Genomic DNA, 14559 nt, shown 5'->3' with positions numbered 1-14559 from the left:
CAAAAAGTGTACCGAGATTCCATAGGGGCCTCCAGCAACCTCATTTCATAAATCAGGAGCCCGCGACTTATACTTGTACAATTTACACTGCTGCATATAAACATGTTAGATTATAATATCAAACCGAAGGGTAAGGGGGTAGGCGACTTCGCAGAGACCGGTAACCATATTAGTTTGCTGTGATAGGCCGACTCGAGTCAAGTGTTGAGTGGCCCATAATCCCAATCACAATTTGGCAAACATTGGGAACATAGCTCAATATGGAACATGCAATGTCCAAGAATAGCCAAATGTCCCCTTGCTAGTGGCAGAGTGCACAGAAGAGTCCAAATATCCATGTCTTATCTTCATGTTGAATTCAGGGTTACAAGCAAATAATAGATTACACCTGTCACAAGGTCCCAGGTCCATAAATCCACACTTCAAGTAAAATTATGATTCATACATTCTGCTCTTTACATCTCCGACTATCCGAGACTCATTAAACTTCATCAACTCAAGACTATCTGCTGAGCAGTCACACTGTGCGTGCACGTCCCATTCTGCAAAATGTAGTAATGAGAAATGTCAACATTAGTAAAAAGTCTAACAAACAAATATTCCAAACACGGTATTGCAGCATTGCGTGGCATATGTATAATTGAATTCTACGTCATGTGACATCACAAAATGCTATAGTCTCTTACTTCCGAGTCCTGCACAGACAGACGGGGACACAATTTATGAACAGAGGTGTTCGTGCGAGTGCGTGTACCCGCAACATATTATTCGTAAATCGGTATATCGCCGCAGACCAAACGAATGAGTCACTCTGGCCAAGCAAACATTGAATTTATAGGCCCCAGAAATTCTGTACATTCTGTACATTGAGACATGTCATGATGACATCGCGAAATTCGCACCCTTCACCTCACTGCGACGCGTCGAACTTTATCGGCGGAGTTACTACAGGCGTTTAGCGCGCCGGCTACGACCCAGTCATAATCGCTGGGAAATATAAATGAAAACATACTGTTTTTACTACAAACTGTTGTACGCGAGAGTCGTCTAGCGGCGCAAAGCAGCATTCTTTTCGTCGTTGGAGCGCGATAGAGTATAACTGAAAAAGCGCAAATGCCAAAACACTAGCTCAGAGATGCCACTCCTGGGTTTTTCCACCCAGATCTGGGTTTTTTGAGCATCACCTGGGTTTCTGGGTTTTTATCCTTGAAATCTGGGTTTTTTTCAACGTCCAGTTCGCCAGGTCAGTTTTACGCTCGAAAATTAATTATTAGATTAGTATGGTCGCAATATCGTAAAATGCACGCACTTGAGTTCTCCATTGTCGATGGATTTTGCTGTTATTGTAACGACAGAGTGTTGAAAATCTATTTCACTACTAAAATGAGAGGCTTCGGCTTGATGCGTGGGAGCTTCATTGAATGGTAACTTCCAGGTCGCAGAAAGTCATGTTTATATCGGACGATTGCCAGTAGCGAACTCGGCACTTGGTGAACAATTCGGCATGTATCGATAAATGTCATGTAACTGGATGGTATGCACAAGCACATGAACAGACCAGGTGATGATCCGACTAATATAATCCTATTGTTATCTGAGTATATTTATAGTTCCAACAGGGACACTCAGAGAGAGAGAGAGTTAGTTAGTTGGACACCCCTAGCAAGTTAATAGTAGTTGGACACCCCTAGCAAGTTAATAGGAAGCATTGGTTATCAGCACATTCGAACCCTAAGTCCCTAACCCTAACCCTGAATTTCATGATTTGGCAGTTATTTATTTCCACTATACGTTGGTATGTCTGTGATTACTCCAAATAAAAGTGATTGTCGTAGGATTAATCAATCGAAAGCTACTTTCAATCTGTTCAGGTCTCTGAAAATACATGAAATCATCCTTAGAAATAGGGAATGGATGGCATTGTATTGAACTTTCGCAGCGCGATGATATAATTAGTACCGGTACACTATCAAGTATTCACGCTGCGCCCCAATTGTTTCATTGCGATATGTGGAGAGGAAAACAACATGTTTTTTGTGCGATTCGCAGTGTTAACCAAGCAAAACGTGTATTATGAACTGTTGTAAATTCAATATCAAAGGCTTCAATGACTGCATGAGTGTATTCGACGACTATCAGGCTCCATTTTCACAGCTATCTCGTGCCTTTTGAGTGAAATATAGGATCTGGGTTTTTCTGGGTTTATTTCGCCTCCAATTCTGGGTTTTTCCGAAATATCCCAGTGGCATCTCTGCACTAGCTGTTCTGTTATCATTTATCAAGTTATCATTATCAGTTGCGTTGCGTCGTAACGGCGTTTAGCGTGGGTACACGAAGTAGTTTTAAAAACGTAGGGCAACGAATTCCAAATTCGCGCTCATCCTATTTAGCATTACGGGAAAACTAAAGTAGGCCCACAACTTCCTGGTTAGATTACAGATTATACAATCTCTATAGTTAGATCAAAGACTTGGTCCTGAAACTGGTTCCGTGGGTACACCGCGAGATGCTTGGGGTTCCTGAACAGTACATCGATGATAAACACAAAATAGTCCGACTTCATCCTCTTGAACTTATTCCTAATTCCCTTTTGCAGCATGCTTTCACCAAGTTGCACTATAAGTCCTTCCTTTTTATCATGAAATAACCTTTTGGCTCTTTGAAATCTCCCAGTTGGCAGTTAGTATTAGTAAGCAAACATGGCTCACATCTACCTCTGCATGTGGCTTACCTCATACGGCTGTACATTAAGTGCTTATCCATGTAGTAAACCCATGGTTCATCCCATAGTCATAGCTTGATGAACTCGTTTTTACTCAGCGGTTGGAGTATGTATCCCAAATCCTATTAACAGTTTCTTTTCACTAGTTACTCAAGTACTCTATCAACTTTTGTATTCTAATCTTGTAATCAACACAATTGCTGTGGCGTAGCTTGCTAGACCACCTGAAGTAGCCTATTATTATGACTTAATGATGAATTGATAGATTTTCACTGAGGCGGTGAAAATTCTGTTCCAGTTTGATAGCTGTTCATCTTGAACAATCCCAATATTTTGTGCTAAATTGACACGGGTCCTTGTGGATGGTTTCCCAGATTTGTTTCTAATACTTCTTGATACTAGATAAAATAATAATGTTGGTACTTTGGGAAGATCGGGACATTCGGTTTGACGTGAGTTTAAGCCAAATGAAAATGAGAAAGGGCGAAAACTTCATTCAAGTCTTCGAAATGGTAGAGGATGTGAAAGGCAACAGTGGAGAAAGAGGAAAACTGCTTGTCACCAATCTTCGCTTAATATGGCATTCTATCAACCTTCCACGAGTCAATCTATGTAAGTTGGCTACTTTCATTTTAATAATTTTAGGTGTCATGATACTTAGAAGCAATAACTTCCAAGAATTTTTGAGATATTTTATTCTGCTTTATTTTCCTACCTTTGGTTAATGCTGTGTGATGATCTCTAGGCCTTGGCTGCAGTAGACATACTTATTAATCGTTTTTTAATTACAGTGATTGTGATGCTTGATATGAAATGTGCTCCGTGATACCTTGCCTGGTTGTAGTCACATATCTCGTACTAGTCTAGACGAATAGACCTCCGACAGTACTGACAGACTTCCAGATCTTATAGGCAATGTAGTGGATGGTATCACATGTTCCAAAATCGCCATATTTTTCAGCTATCGGATACAGTTGTATGCTGAGCGTGACATCCAGGAAGATGTCTTCTGTGAGTGTAATAAATTCCTCCGCTTTTCTCTAACAAAATTTTTGTCCGATTTTTTTACAATCTCTTAACAATCAAGACAGATCTAGAGAACACTTCAGTCAAATGAGTTGGGCCGTACAAAAAGTGTTCTGATACATTAACTGGAGAATAGTTTTCATGACTCATCTAAATGTTAGAGTGTTAGTGTTGACTGTTTAAAATTTATATGTGTTAAAAATGGGGTGCTGGTGAGAATAAATGACCTTTCTGGTCACTACATGACTGTGTTTTCTATTGCCTCGGCCTGATCCATGTGAAAAGAAATCTGGTTGTATCCATGTAGGACTATGTTTATCGTTCATAAATAGGCCCATGCGTTATTGACAAGAACAATCTCTGTTTTAACATATCTCTCTAATGTCCGCGCCAATAATTTAGTCAAATCTAATAATTTAAATGCTGGCTCAAGACAGGATAGCCTACTGTCTTTCGCATCAATTATAATAATGTATATTGTGTAATGATCCTGGTTTCACTAGAAACCGACTCAGTTATTAGGCTTAATCTTTCTCACTTCTTGAAATTGAAGCGTTATTATTTGTAGAAACTCCGAGGCACGTCAGAAGCTCTCTTTATACCGGCGAAAAGCTCAACCCGATATGAATTTGTTTTCTCCGCCGACAGCACCACCACCCCTCTCATGCTGACTACAGTGATAGCTGTTTACAGGTATGCCTATCTCCATCCGCTCGATCAATACTGAGTTCCCGTAATATGAACTGATATGTTACATAACGTGAGCTGCTTTTTCCTGCTGATATCAATCATAGACATCCGATTTTCGGAAACCTTTGGTTGTCAAATGCAACTGAGCCTTGCTGAAACGATTGGCCCAGGTCTACAGGAATCGATGATAATCATCTTTATTTGAAAACTAGGCTCCCACTCAACGGTTTCATGATGCATAAAAATTAGTGTGACTAGGGCCTGTTACCGAATTCATCACATTATAGTTTGCATAGGAATTTACATCGCCCACTTAGTAGCAACATTGAACACTATTGCCGTTTGAATGGGATATGTAGTTGCTTGTCTGTTATTTGAATGATGGTCATCGAAGCTAAGGAAATAAAATTGGTAGGCTGTGATTAGTCACTATGTTAGTCCATTATGTTAGTCTGCTATCCGAGCCCACCCCAATGATCCACCACTACTTGTGATAGATTTCCTTGCTTCTCTTCAGCCCTATATGACAAACAATTGAAAGGAAAGGAAAAGACGTAGTTTATTTTTGTCCTTGATGTTTTTGCGGCATATACACCAACTCATGATACACATAGACACGATCGGTACATATGCATACCATGAGTGCATGATGTGCATATGCCGCTGGACAAGGAAGGTGCAGATACAGCCTTTGACGGCTTTCCAAGTCTTGCACCACCCCTCCATGCTATCCCAGTGATGCATGAGCGCCAAGCAAGGAAGTCATGGATACCAGTGTTACTAATCAGTAATCAGGTCTTTGGTCTGACCCGGCCGGGGATCGAACCCACAACCTACCGATCAAGAAGCAGGACGCTTCACCATTACGCTATCTTGTCGGTCTTGAAGGCCTATTACATGAATATACCTTTGCTGAAAAAGAAATTTCTCTCAGCTAATTTCTCATGCTTTCTGAACAAATTTTCTCAGAACTTTTAAACCAACTGTAAACCGGTCGAGCACTCCGTTGGAATGTTTGACTTCAGTACGCCTCTAAGATGTTTCTATTCATTCATGGTACTTCTCCTTTGATGTGAAATTGCAAAGTGATATCGTGATTCATGTTAATAAACAAATTTCTGGAATCATGCGGCATTATTGCTTAAAATAACCTAGACTTACTAGCTAGTCAGATTTAGAAAATCGTGACACGATATTCACAATCTTGTAGAATCAAAATATATTGCTTTTCCTGTGGTCCATTAGGGTGGAGTGGAAAAAAGAAAAATTTGAATTTCAAAAAGTGCCTTTGATATTTGGTCCAAAATCTCAAATGAATTACTTCTATCATAATTTCAGGATTTTGCACCCTCTAGTGGCCGCGCAATTTCACCGAACGAGCCCAAAATAGCTGATTTTGCCATATCTGAATAACCGCTTAAATGCTAGAAAGCTAGTTTTGGGCTTAAAAGCTGCGGAAGCAACATGTTTCTATCTTACTTCCATAGAACTTTGTCTTGAAAATGTACAGAAAAAGAGTTACAAGCAAATTATTGATTTTTATACCGCCATTAAAAATGTTGGTTGGATTTACCAAGTTTGCAATGCCAATTTGCATGTTACAATTTGTTACATTGCTGCTTTAACAGCAAAATTTTGTTCGGCGGGACGTATTAATTAATTTATATATGAACGTAGCACAATTATGATGAGGAAGAGAGAATGATTGAACTTTCATCATATTACATCATCACAAACCTTTATGTCATAAACTTGGTGGAACGGGTATCTTCCTGTTCAACTCTACAACAAACGATAGGCCTAGATTGTTCTAAAAGTGAATCAGTTACAGTAATTCAGCTATATAATTCATATATACCTCATAACTGTATGTTTTGTTGAAAATGATGATTTTCACATCACTTGAGACATTGTTAAACTGTTTATATATTATACATATTGTGCAAGCTGCTGTACTCATCTTTGGAATATTCTAGAACTTGATAGTCAACCTCCAGTCTTCCAGTTTCCATGGTTTTCCTTCTGGAATACTCCTAACTAAAAGACAAGTGATTGAGGGTATGCTCAACTTTGATCACTTTAGTTGTGATCAAACAACTGTCTTTAACTTTCTACCACAAGGAAAACCATCAACAGCTTGAAAAGTTTCTTCACTGTGCAACTTGCAAGCAACAACAATCTTGGCTCTTTTTTTTTGTTAACATTATTTCAACTACTTGTACATATGATAAAGCACAATCTGCTGTAAGTCGAACATGATGAAATTCTGAATCCGTACTTCTACTAGACAATAACAGTTCAATTCACAGACCAGACATAGCACAGTGTATTACAGTGACCTGTTCATACAGCCAGCGGCCTAAGGCACTGCACACTGCACATGGTGGAGTCAGTTTTGAAACCAATATACAAGAGTATTATATGATCAACTCCAAGATACACCAGAAACCAGAACAATTTCAAAATGAGTTATCATCACTCCTACTGGAAGACTGGAGGTTGACTATCAAAGTTCTAGAATATTCCAAAGATGAGTACAGCAGCTTGCACAAATATGTATAATATATAAAACAGTTTAACAATGTCTCAAGTGATATGAAAATCCTCATTTTCAACAAAACATAAAGTTATGAGGTATATATGAATTATATAGCTGAATTACTGTAACTGATTCACTTTTAGAACAATCTAGGCCTATCGTTTGTTGTAGAGTTGAACAGGAAGATACCCGTTCCATCAAGTTTATGACATAAAGGTTTGTGATGATGTAATGTGATGAAAGTTCAATCATTCTCTCTTCCTCATCATCATTGTGCTATGTTCATATATAAATTAATTGATAGGTCCCGCCGAACAAGATTTTGTTGTTAAAGCAGCAATGTAACAAATTGTAACATGCAAATTGGCATTACAAACTTGGTAAAACCAACCAACATTTTAACGGCGGTCTAAAAATCAATAATTTGCTTGTAACTTTTTTTCTGTACATTTTCAAGACAAAGTTCTATGGAAGTGAGATAGAAACATGTTGCTTCCGCATCTTTTAAGCCCAAAACTAGCTTTCTAGCATAAGCGGTTATTGAGATATGGCTAAATTAGCTATTTTCGGCTCATTTGGTGAAATTGCACGGCCACTAGAGGGTGCAAAAACCTGAAATATGATAGAACTGATTCATTTGAGATTTGGGACCAAATATCAAAGGCACTTTTTGAAATTCTAATTTTTCTTCTTTTCACTCCAGCCTAGTGGTCCATATTCTTCGATTCTGTTGCCCAGCTATTTTGTCACTTGAATGCTGTGTAATTTTTGTCACTACCGTACTGATACTTGAATTTGCAACAGTTGGAGTCAGCGTTGCTTTTATGTGTGAATTACTATTTGTTATTCTGTATCTTTAGAGCTTACGAGACATCAAAACTATACAGGGACCTGAAGTTACGCGGGGCGCTCATTGAAAATAAACAACTGCAACTCTTACCTCAGGTATCATTGTCTTGTCGCCATGGCTCCTAACCTATATGCATCTTTCTTTCTGTGCTAATAGGCATCTGATTGCAAGTTTCATGCATCTATTTTTACAGTCGTTGTCTTAGATGTGTCACATCATGTGTTAGGATTGACAGACGAGTGTTGTCACGTCGCTATGGAACATTTTTTTATATGAATGCTTGCCTGTCTAATGTCTATGTGTGTGACTGCGTTCCTTGCGGAAATGAAATGAATTTCCGAATGATCATAACACCAAAGCGCTATGATCTGAGAAATTTATGGAGCGTTTCGGATGGTGTGTCTCAACGTTGTATCGGATGTGCTCCAGCTACATTACCAAATTTAGTGACGATATAATAGCAACATGATATTCGTTTTGAGAGACGAAATATTGTAATGTCACAAATTTTGCCATGCATACTGGGAATGCTAACATGTTATCAAGCTTGATAGTGCTTGGGCCTCATTTGGCCAGAGGACTATTGATATTATTTTATCTAGTAATACCCTGTTAGTTTTCATTCTGATGTTTACTTGCATAAATGTTCTGCCTAGCACTTTATGGCTTAGAACTCTAATTCCCACTTTCAAATGCCAAGCTAGTCATTTTGAAATAGCTGCCCAAACTAGATAGTGGACACTGGACAGTCTCAATTATTTTGAATTGTGATTGTGAATATCAGAGTTGTCCAAAGTAGTCATGGTTGGTACTCAGGTAGATGAGAAGTAACGTGAATTTCTACTCAAGCAAAAGTAGAAGTTGCAGTTTCTGAGTGTAAGTAACTAAGTATTCTAAGTGTAGTTCTGTATAAAAAATAGAAAACTGGGGAATAGAAGTAGTCTTAAATCCCATCGATTTGAATAAGTAGTGCAAGCAGCCAGTTCCTATTTACGTATTCAAAAAACTATAAGTAGCCTACTTCGTGCCTAGCCACCTATGGTGAACGTAGACTGTATTGCCTTCAGGAACAAGTTTACAATACCATCAACGGTGCTTGGAACTTATCGGGAGAGCAAGGAAATATCGGCACGTTTTTCATTACCAATATCCGGGTGGTCTGGGTGGCTAATATGAATGAGGCGTTCAATGTCAGCATCCCATACATTCAAATGGTGAGTATTGTATTTGATCTTCAACTGGACATCGCTTTTTAAACTGATCGCAAAGCGCATAACGCAGACGTTGCAAAGTGAGCCGTCAACTATTATTTTGACACAAAGTGGCTCGACAACCCTCAAGGCACTGACTGCATTTTGCAAATCACTTATTTGCCTCCTTGAGTTTGAATCTACCTGCTTGTGATACTGACTCAAGTTGTAGTTGTGTAATGTGCATGTGTAAAAGCCCCTTGTGTCATGGAGCTAGGCAACTTCCAATTTCGTATGTAGCCAGCTCCAATTAACTTCTAAAAGTGTGCTATACTTCGGCCAGATATAGGCTACTCTTTGAAACTGCTTATCCTAGAACCTTCCATTTTCTAATTCCACCTGAAGTAGTCTTAGATTTCTTATAAATTGTAACTTGTACTTGTAATTAAGTACAAATTTACTACTTTACTTCTATTTCTACCAGAGTAGAAACATTGACTACTTTCACCACCTCTGCTTGTGATTGACCTGAGATATCGTAACCAGTTCACAACGGCTAGACACTTGGGCCTGTGTTTTACTCAACTGCAAAACCATCAAATAATATCGCGCCGGATATTCAAGGCGTCAAGGGTGTAAGCATTCTAATATGTCATTTGGATACTAATGTATTCACAGCTTTCCTCATGAATAATGCTGCGGGTTCATGTGCACTCATTGAATCAAATTCAATTTGCGTGTATGTTTCTCTTTTTAGATTTCTGTGAAGATCAGAGATTCGAAATTTGGATACGCGATGGTCATCGAAACGACGATTCAAAGCGGCAACTACGTGCTGGGCTTCAGAATCGACCCGCTGGAAAAGCTGCAAGAGTCGGCGAAAGAAATACAGAGCCTGCATAAGATCTTCTTTTCCAATCCCATTCTCGGCGTTAATATAGAAAGGACCAAGGAAGTCGTGAGTATATGCAAAATACCGTTATTCTGCATGCGAGACTATATTATCTCTGACACTCACTATCTGTCATCGTCTTAAAATAAATAAACAGTCAAGAGTCGACCAATAACAGAATAGGCTACACTAGCCGCACAGTAGTAAACATTTCAGTTTAAAATAAAATCGTGATTCTTCTTGATCTCCTTACCTTGACAATTTGCTATCGTGTAATTAATATTATCCAGCAAGCTACTCGAATGCAGAGTCTCCGGATTAACCTTGTTGAAAAAGGGGAGATTGTATTCGCGTCATGAAAATATCCGTAACACTAGCCGGAGTAGATTTACAATCACTAATAAATCTGGACCAAAATAGCCGGGTATAGGTGTTTTTGGTCATTCAGTAGCCGGGAATCGCATATATTTCTTTGCCGAAGTTCCAACACAATTTTGGCAACTCGTAATCGCATAGTGGTCGCAGGTGGTCAGTAACGAAGTACTTCTACATTTTCATAGTATCCAAGCAGCCTTTGCTAGCGTTGTTCATTTTTAGACTACTTCCAACACCACTTACTATCTGTGAAGTAATGCTTCTTATAATTTTACACTTTGATGCTTGTTTGTTTGCTTGTTCTACGCGGGTTGCAAAGCAACGCGATCTCCCGCTGAGATGATTGCGAAATGAGGTCGCTGATTGCCGTGCACGGTAACACGGCGTGACAATTCTGGAACACGAAAGACCGAGAAGAATTATGATTACAAACGCGCGCGGCCAACCAGTAGTACCAGTACCGCCAACACAATAGGGTTTTTACTTATTATTGAGTAGCTCGCATCGCGACAATTGGTTGCTAAACTAACTAACTAACTAACTAACTAAACATTTTTTACAGCCAGACTGTTCAGAGTCAAGTGTACCTGTTTGATGCTGGTGTGATCAGACTAGATGACCTTCACGATCTTATCGATCATTCCTATCTAATACCGAATACTGTGCATGCATATTTTCTGTACCACCATCACTGCCGTTTGTCATGTATTTTGGTCGGATCAAAATAAAGACTCTCTCTCTTTCTCTCTCTCTCTCTGCTGATTAAGACATCGATTTTGACTGCATTGCTGCATTTCCCGATTTACGTTCGCAAAGCATAATTGGATTAATATTATGGGCACTGGAATAAATTTTAACTAGCAGGCACCCACAATAAAACACTGTTCAACTTTGCGCTCCGAGAATATTTAACACTAAATATTTTTAACGCGGCTTGCGGCCCTCATAGATGCAAATAATGCACTTTAATTTGTAGAAGGTGGACGAATATTTGTTCGTCAAATCGCGATGGGAGATGGTGTTTCCCAGAGCGCGCGATGAAATCTTCGTTTCTAACGATGAGGTCGAATTTGTACATCTAATAAGTATCGTTAGTTTGCTGAAATCAGCATCAGCACGCTTTGTGAAATACGTGCTAGTGATCAATTTTATCAGGCTGGACAATCGGCCGGCAAAGTTGCGCTTACTACGAAATTGCAGATATGCCGCAAACCCACAATTACAGGGTGCGCTAGTCATACCTAAATACCCAGATTCGGCAATGGCAACGAGCACAATTTGTTCAGACGCGGGCAGAATTTTAATCAAAAAGATACATAAACACAAACAATATTGCACTCAGAGATTGTTACTGTTTGTCGAAAGTGTTTCTGTGGATGGTAGTAGGCCTGCATCAGGGATATCTGCATGCGGACGCGCTATGTCAAACCACCGACGAACGACGATACTGCACATGAGATATCGATTACCCATTTCTCATACAAATGATTCTCGCTAATTTTCAGTACGCAGCATCGATAATACGACTTAGTGAACTGGCATTTCAAAAGGATGGGATTTCTAGTTATAAATGAGGAAACCCCTGGCTACGAACATGGGGCTTTTATGCCGACAACGCGCTGGTTAATATCAGCCCGGGTCCTACGGCCTGCGTAGGCCCCGATCAGCCAGTCGAATTTGATCGTAAAATGGTGCGCTTTTAATTATCCACGTGTTATTGCAGTAAGAGCAGTATGGGCACATGCCGCACCTTATCAATAGAAATACATATCCCAAAGATTTGAAATTCGAGCCGCGATATGGTTGCGCTGAATAGAGTCCATCCAGCAATGAAGTTTATTGGAACATAGAATATTCCGGTTCAAACTAATCGAAAAAATTCAGAATTTGCGCCATCGAGAATATCGTGTTGCATTAATTTTTGACAACGTAATTCAACGCTGTGTACTGCACAGTGCGCACACTGCGCAGTAATAGCAACAAATCAAACACTGACAAGTGACACCGAGGGAATACGAGTGTATAAAGCAGACAAGAATTAGTAACCTATGGATCTTATCAAACGAGAAAGCGCGTATCTAATCAGTAATTCCTCAACTGGGGTACAGCACAATGGAGTTCCAAGTCTGACATCGCGGCAATTGTTTGCTCATTATAACGACGTTTGAGCTGCATTGGGTTGCATTTCCGCATAGATGTAAAAGAGTAATGAATGTGCGCCCTTCGCGCAGGAATGACTTTAACTCGCACGCCAGGGATATATAGTCGCAGGCATACACAAACAAACAAACACAGTGACCTATTTCGCGCTCCAATCAAAGGGGCTATCACGGAACTAACTGTACGAATTATTTTGTAAACGAATATGGACGCAAATACAATTTAATTATGAGAAGGAGAACGTGAATTAGCTCGTCTGGCCGAGAGAGAAGATGGTGTTTCGTGTCGAAATCGACGTCGTAAACGATTTATTGGGGCGTTTTAAGCACTAGTTCGTCGTCGCCAACGAAGCTGCGTATTCAATTATTCGCGCGCGCATCGATTAACGGTAATTAGTCGGGCAAGTTTTTGTTACAGTTAAATCCGTGGAAAGTTGCATTTATTTTTGACGAAAGTTGCAAAAGACCACATTTTGCTCGGTTGACTAAAGGTCAACTTCCCAGATTAACTAATAAAAAGGTCAACTTTCCGGCTCGGCTCTGGAAATACCCGTAAAAGCGTTACTTCGGTGCTAATTTACGGTGTTTCAGTCGAATTTGGCCGAGTATTTCACCAAAATCGAAAATACTTTCATGAAAAATCGAAAAAGTTGCAAAATGTTGAAGAAAGTTGCATGAAAAAAAATGGACAAAAGTTTCAAAAACTTGCCCGAGTAATTAGTTGGCATTTACGCGCTATCACGGACTCGCTAATTGACAGCGCTGATGATTTGAAATCGCAGACGGTGGGCGTTTAATCTTATTGTATGGGGTGGCTGCCACCCCATAAATGTGTCATGGGGTGGCTGCGCCACCCCGTAACTCGGCGCCTATGCCCTCGACTAAAACTACTATTCTGGACTAAATCCTTGCCTTCTTTTAACACCTTCCTTTTTCTAGTAGTTTTGACACATCTAGGAAATCGATGCTTTCACTTGTAATCAGTAGAAATTAACGAAATTACTGCTAGTTGAGTAGCAATCCTGCTTACTACCATCTGTGATAGTAATATCCACGAACGATTGCACCGAGAGTCTCACCACACATGGGGTTGTGTGCAGTGGTATTATTACTTCTACTTTTTTGAGGTACTTAAATAGGTATTGCATACTTGCTCACTTGCTCCTCTGGTGACAAATTCTGCAGCTTCGCCGATTTCAGTGTGTTCAGGAAAACTAGGCCAAGAATACTCGCTTTTTTACTTTCTCGTAAACAAGTTACCTGTACTTGAGTATAAATTTAGGTCGTTTGTTCTAATTTTAGTTGTGACTATTTCGACCACTTTCAGTCACGTGACTGTCAACCAAACACGATCCATCGCAGTTCTCAAGCGTTGTTCAACCGTCTCTTGTGTTCAGGTCGAGGAACAGGAAACATACGCATCCGTTATGTCGCCGGCCGTCTCGGACTCGGAAATCGACAGCACAATCCAATCCGACGCCTGCGTCTCCTACTACGCCGACGGCGAGACGGGACGCGGGCAGCCTTGCGAAAACCCCGTGTTTTCCAAAGAGCTTGGGCTGGCGATCGAACCGTTGAAAGCAGGCTACACGCTGCAGAGCTTGTGGAAGGTGCTGTAACGCGAGGCTCGTCGTTTCACCCGGATGTTAGGGCTTTTTCACTGTGCAATGCTGATTTGCTGAACGATTTATACGATATTCAATACAGACACATTTGAGTCCTGGATGTATTTTGTGGTTGACAGTATTTTTACACGAATTCATATATCTTTAAATGTGGCGTGAAATATGTGGTAATACAGTGGTATTTGTTAAACGCGAGTTGTTTTCAACTTATTGCGACGACCGATGATATTGTCCCAAGCATCTGGCGATGTTCCTCGCGGACTATACCCGAGGGTGGGTGCATTGTTATTAAATACTTAGCTGAAGCATGCTGTTATTTCGAGGCACCGCCACATGAGCGATATCAGAATTGCTCACACGTACCAGCCGAAACAACAAAAACTGTGTTGTTGAGACGTATGCGATCCCAAATGTGCATCTTGTCGCGGGGTGCAATATTTTTCTCTTTGAGGGTTACATTAGTACCGGCGAGACCGGGACGCAGGTTGCAA

General features: G+C 40.1%; 1 protein-coding gene across 1 annotated transcript; it reads left to right on the top strand.

The window, feature by feature from the left end:
- The first annotated feature begins 3045 nt into the window (after nucleotides 1-3045).
- On the top strand, nucleotides 3046-14258 carry LOC145439108 (BBSome complex member BBS5-like). The gene is made up of 7 exons (XM_080316589.1): nucleotides 3046-3334; nucleotides 3684-3733; nucleotides 4317-4441; nucleotides 7838-7922; nucleotides 8895-9041; nucleotides 9775-9975; nucleotides 13841-14258. Exons 1-7 carry the CDS (start codon nucleotides 3136-3138, stop codon nucleotides 14060-14062), a joined length of 1029 nt encoding a protein of 342 aa, XP_080172715.1. The 5' UTR covers nucleotides 3046-3135; the 3' UTR covers nucleotides 14063-14258.
- Nucleotides 14259-14559: the final 301 nt, after the last annotated feature.

Source organism: Botryllus schlosseri, chromosome 5, assembly GCF_051294905.1.
Source record: "Botryllus schlosseri isolate E-star chromosome 5, Bs_hap1, whole genome shotgun sequence".
NCBI classification, from domain to species: domain Eukaryota; kingdom Metazoa; phylum Chordata; class Ascidiacea; order Stolidobranchia; family Styelidae; genus Botryllus; species Botryllus schlosseri.
The sequence above is the reverse complement of the archived record's forward strand: the minus strand, read 5'-3'. Positions and strand labels throughout refer to the sequence as shown.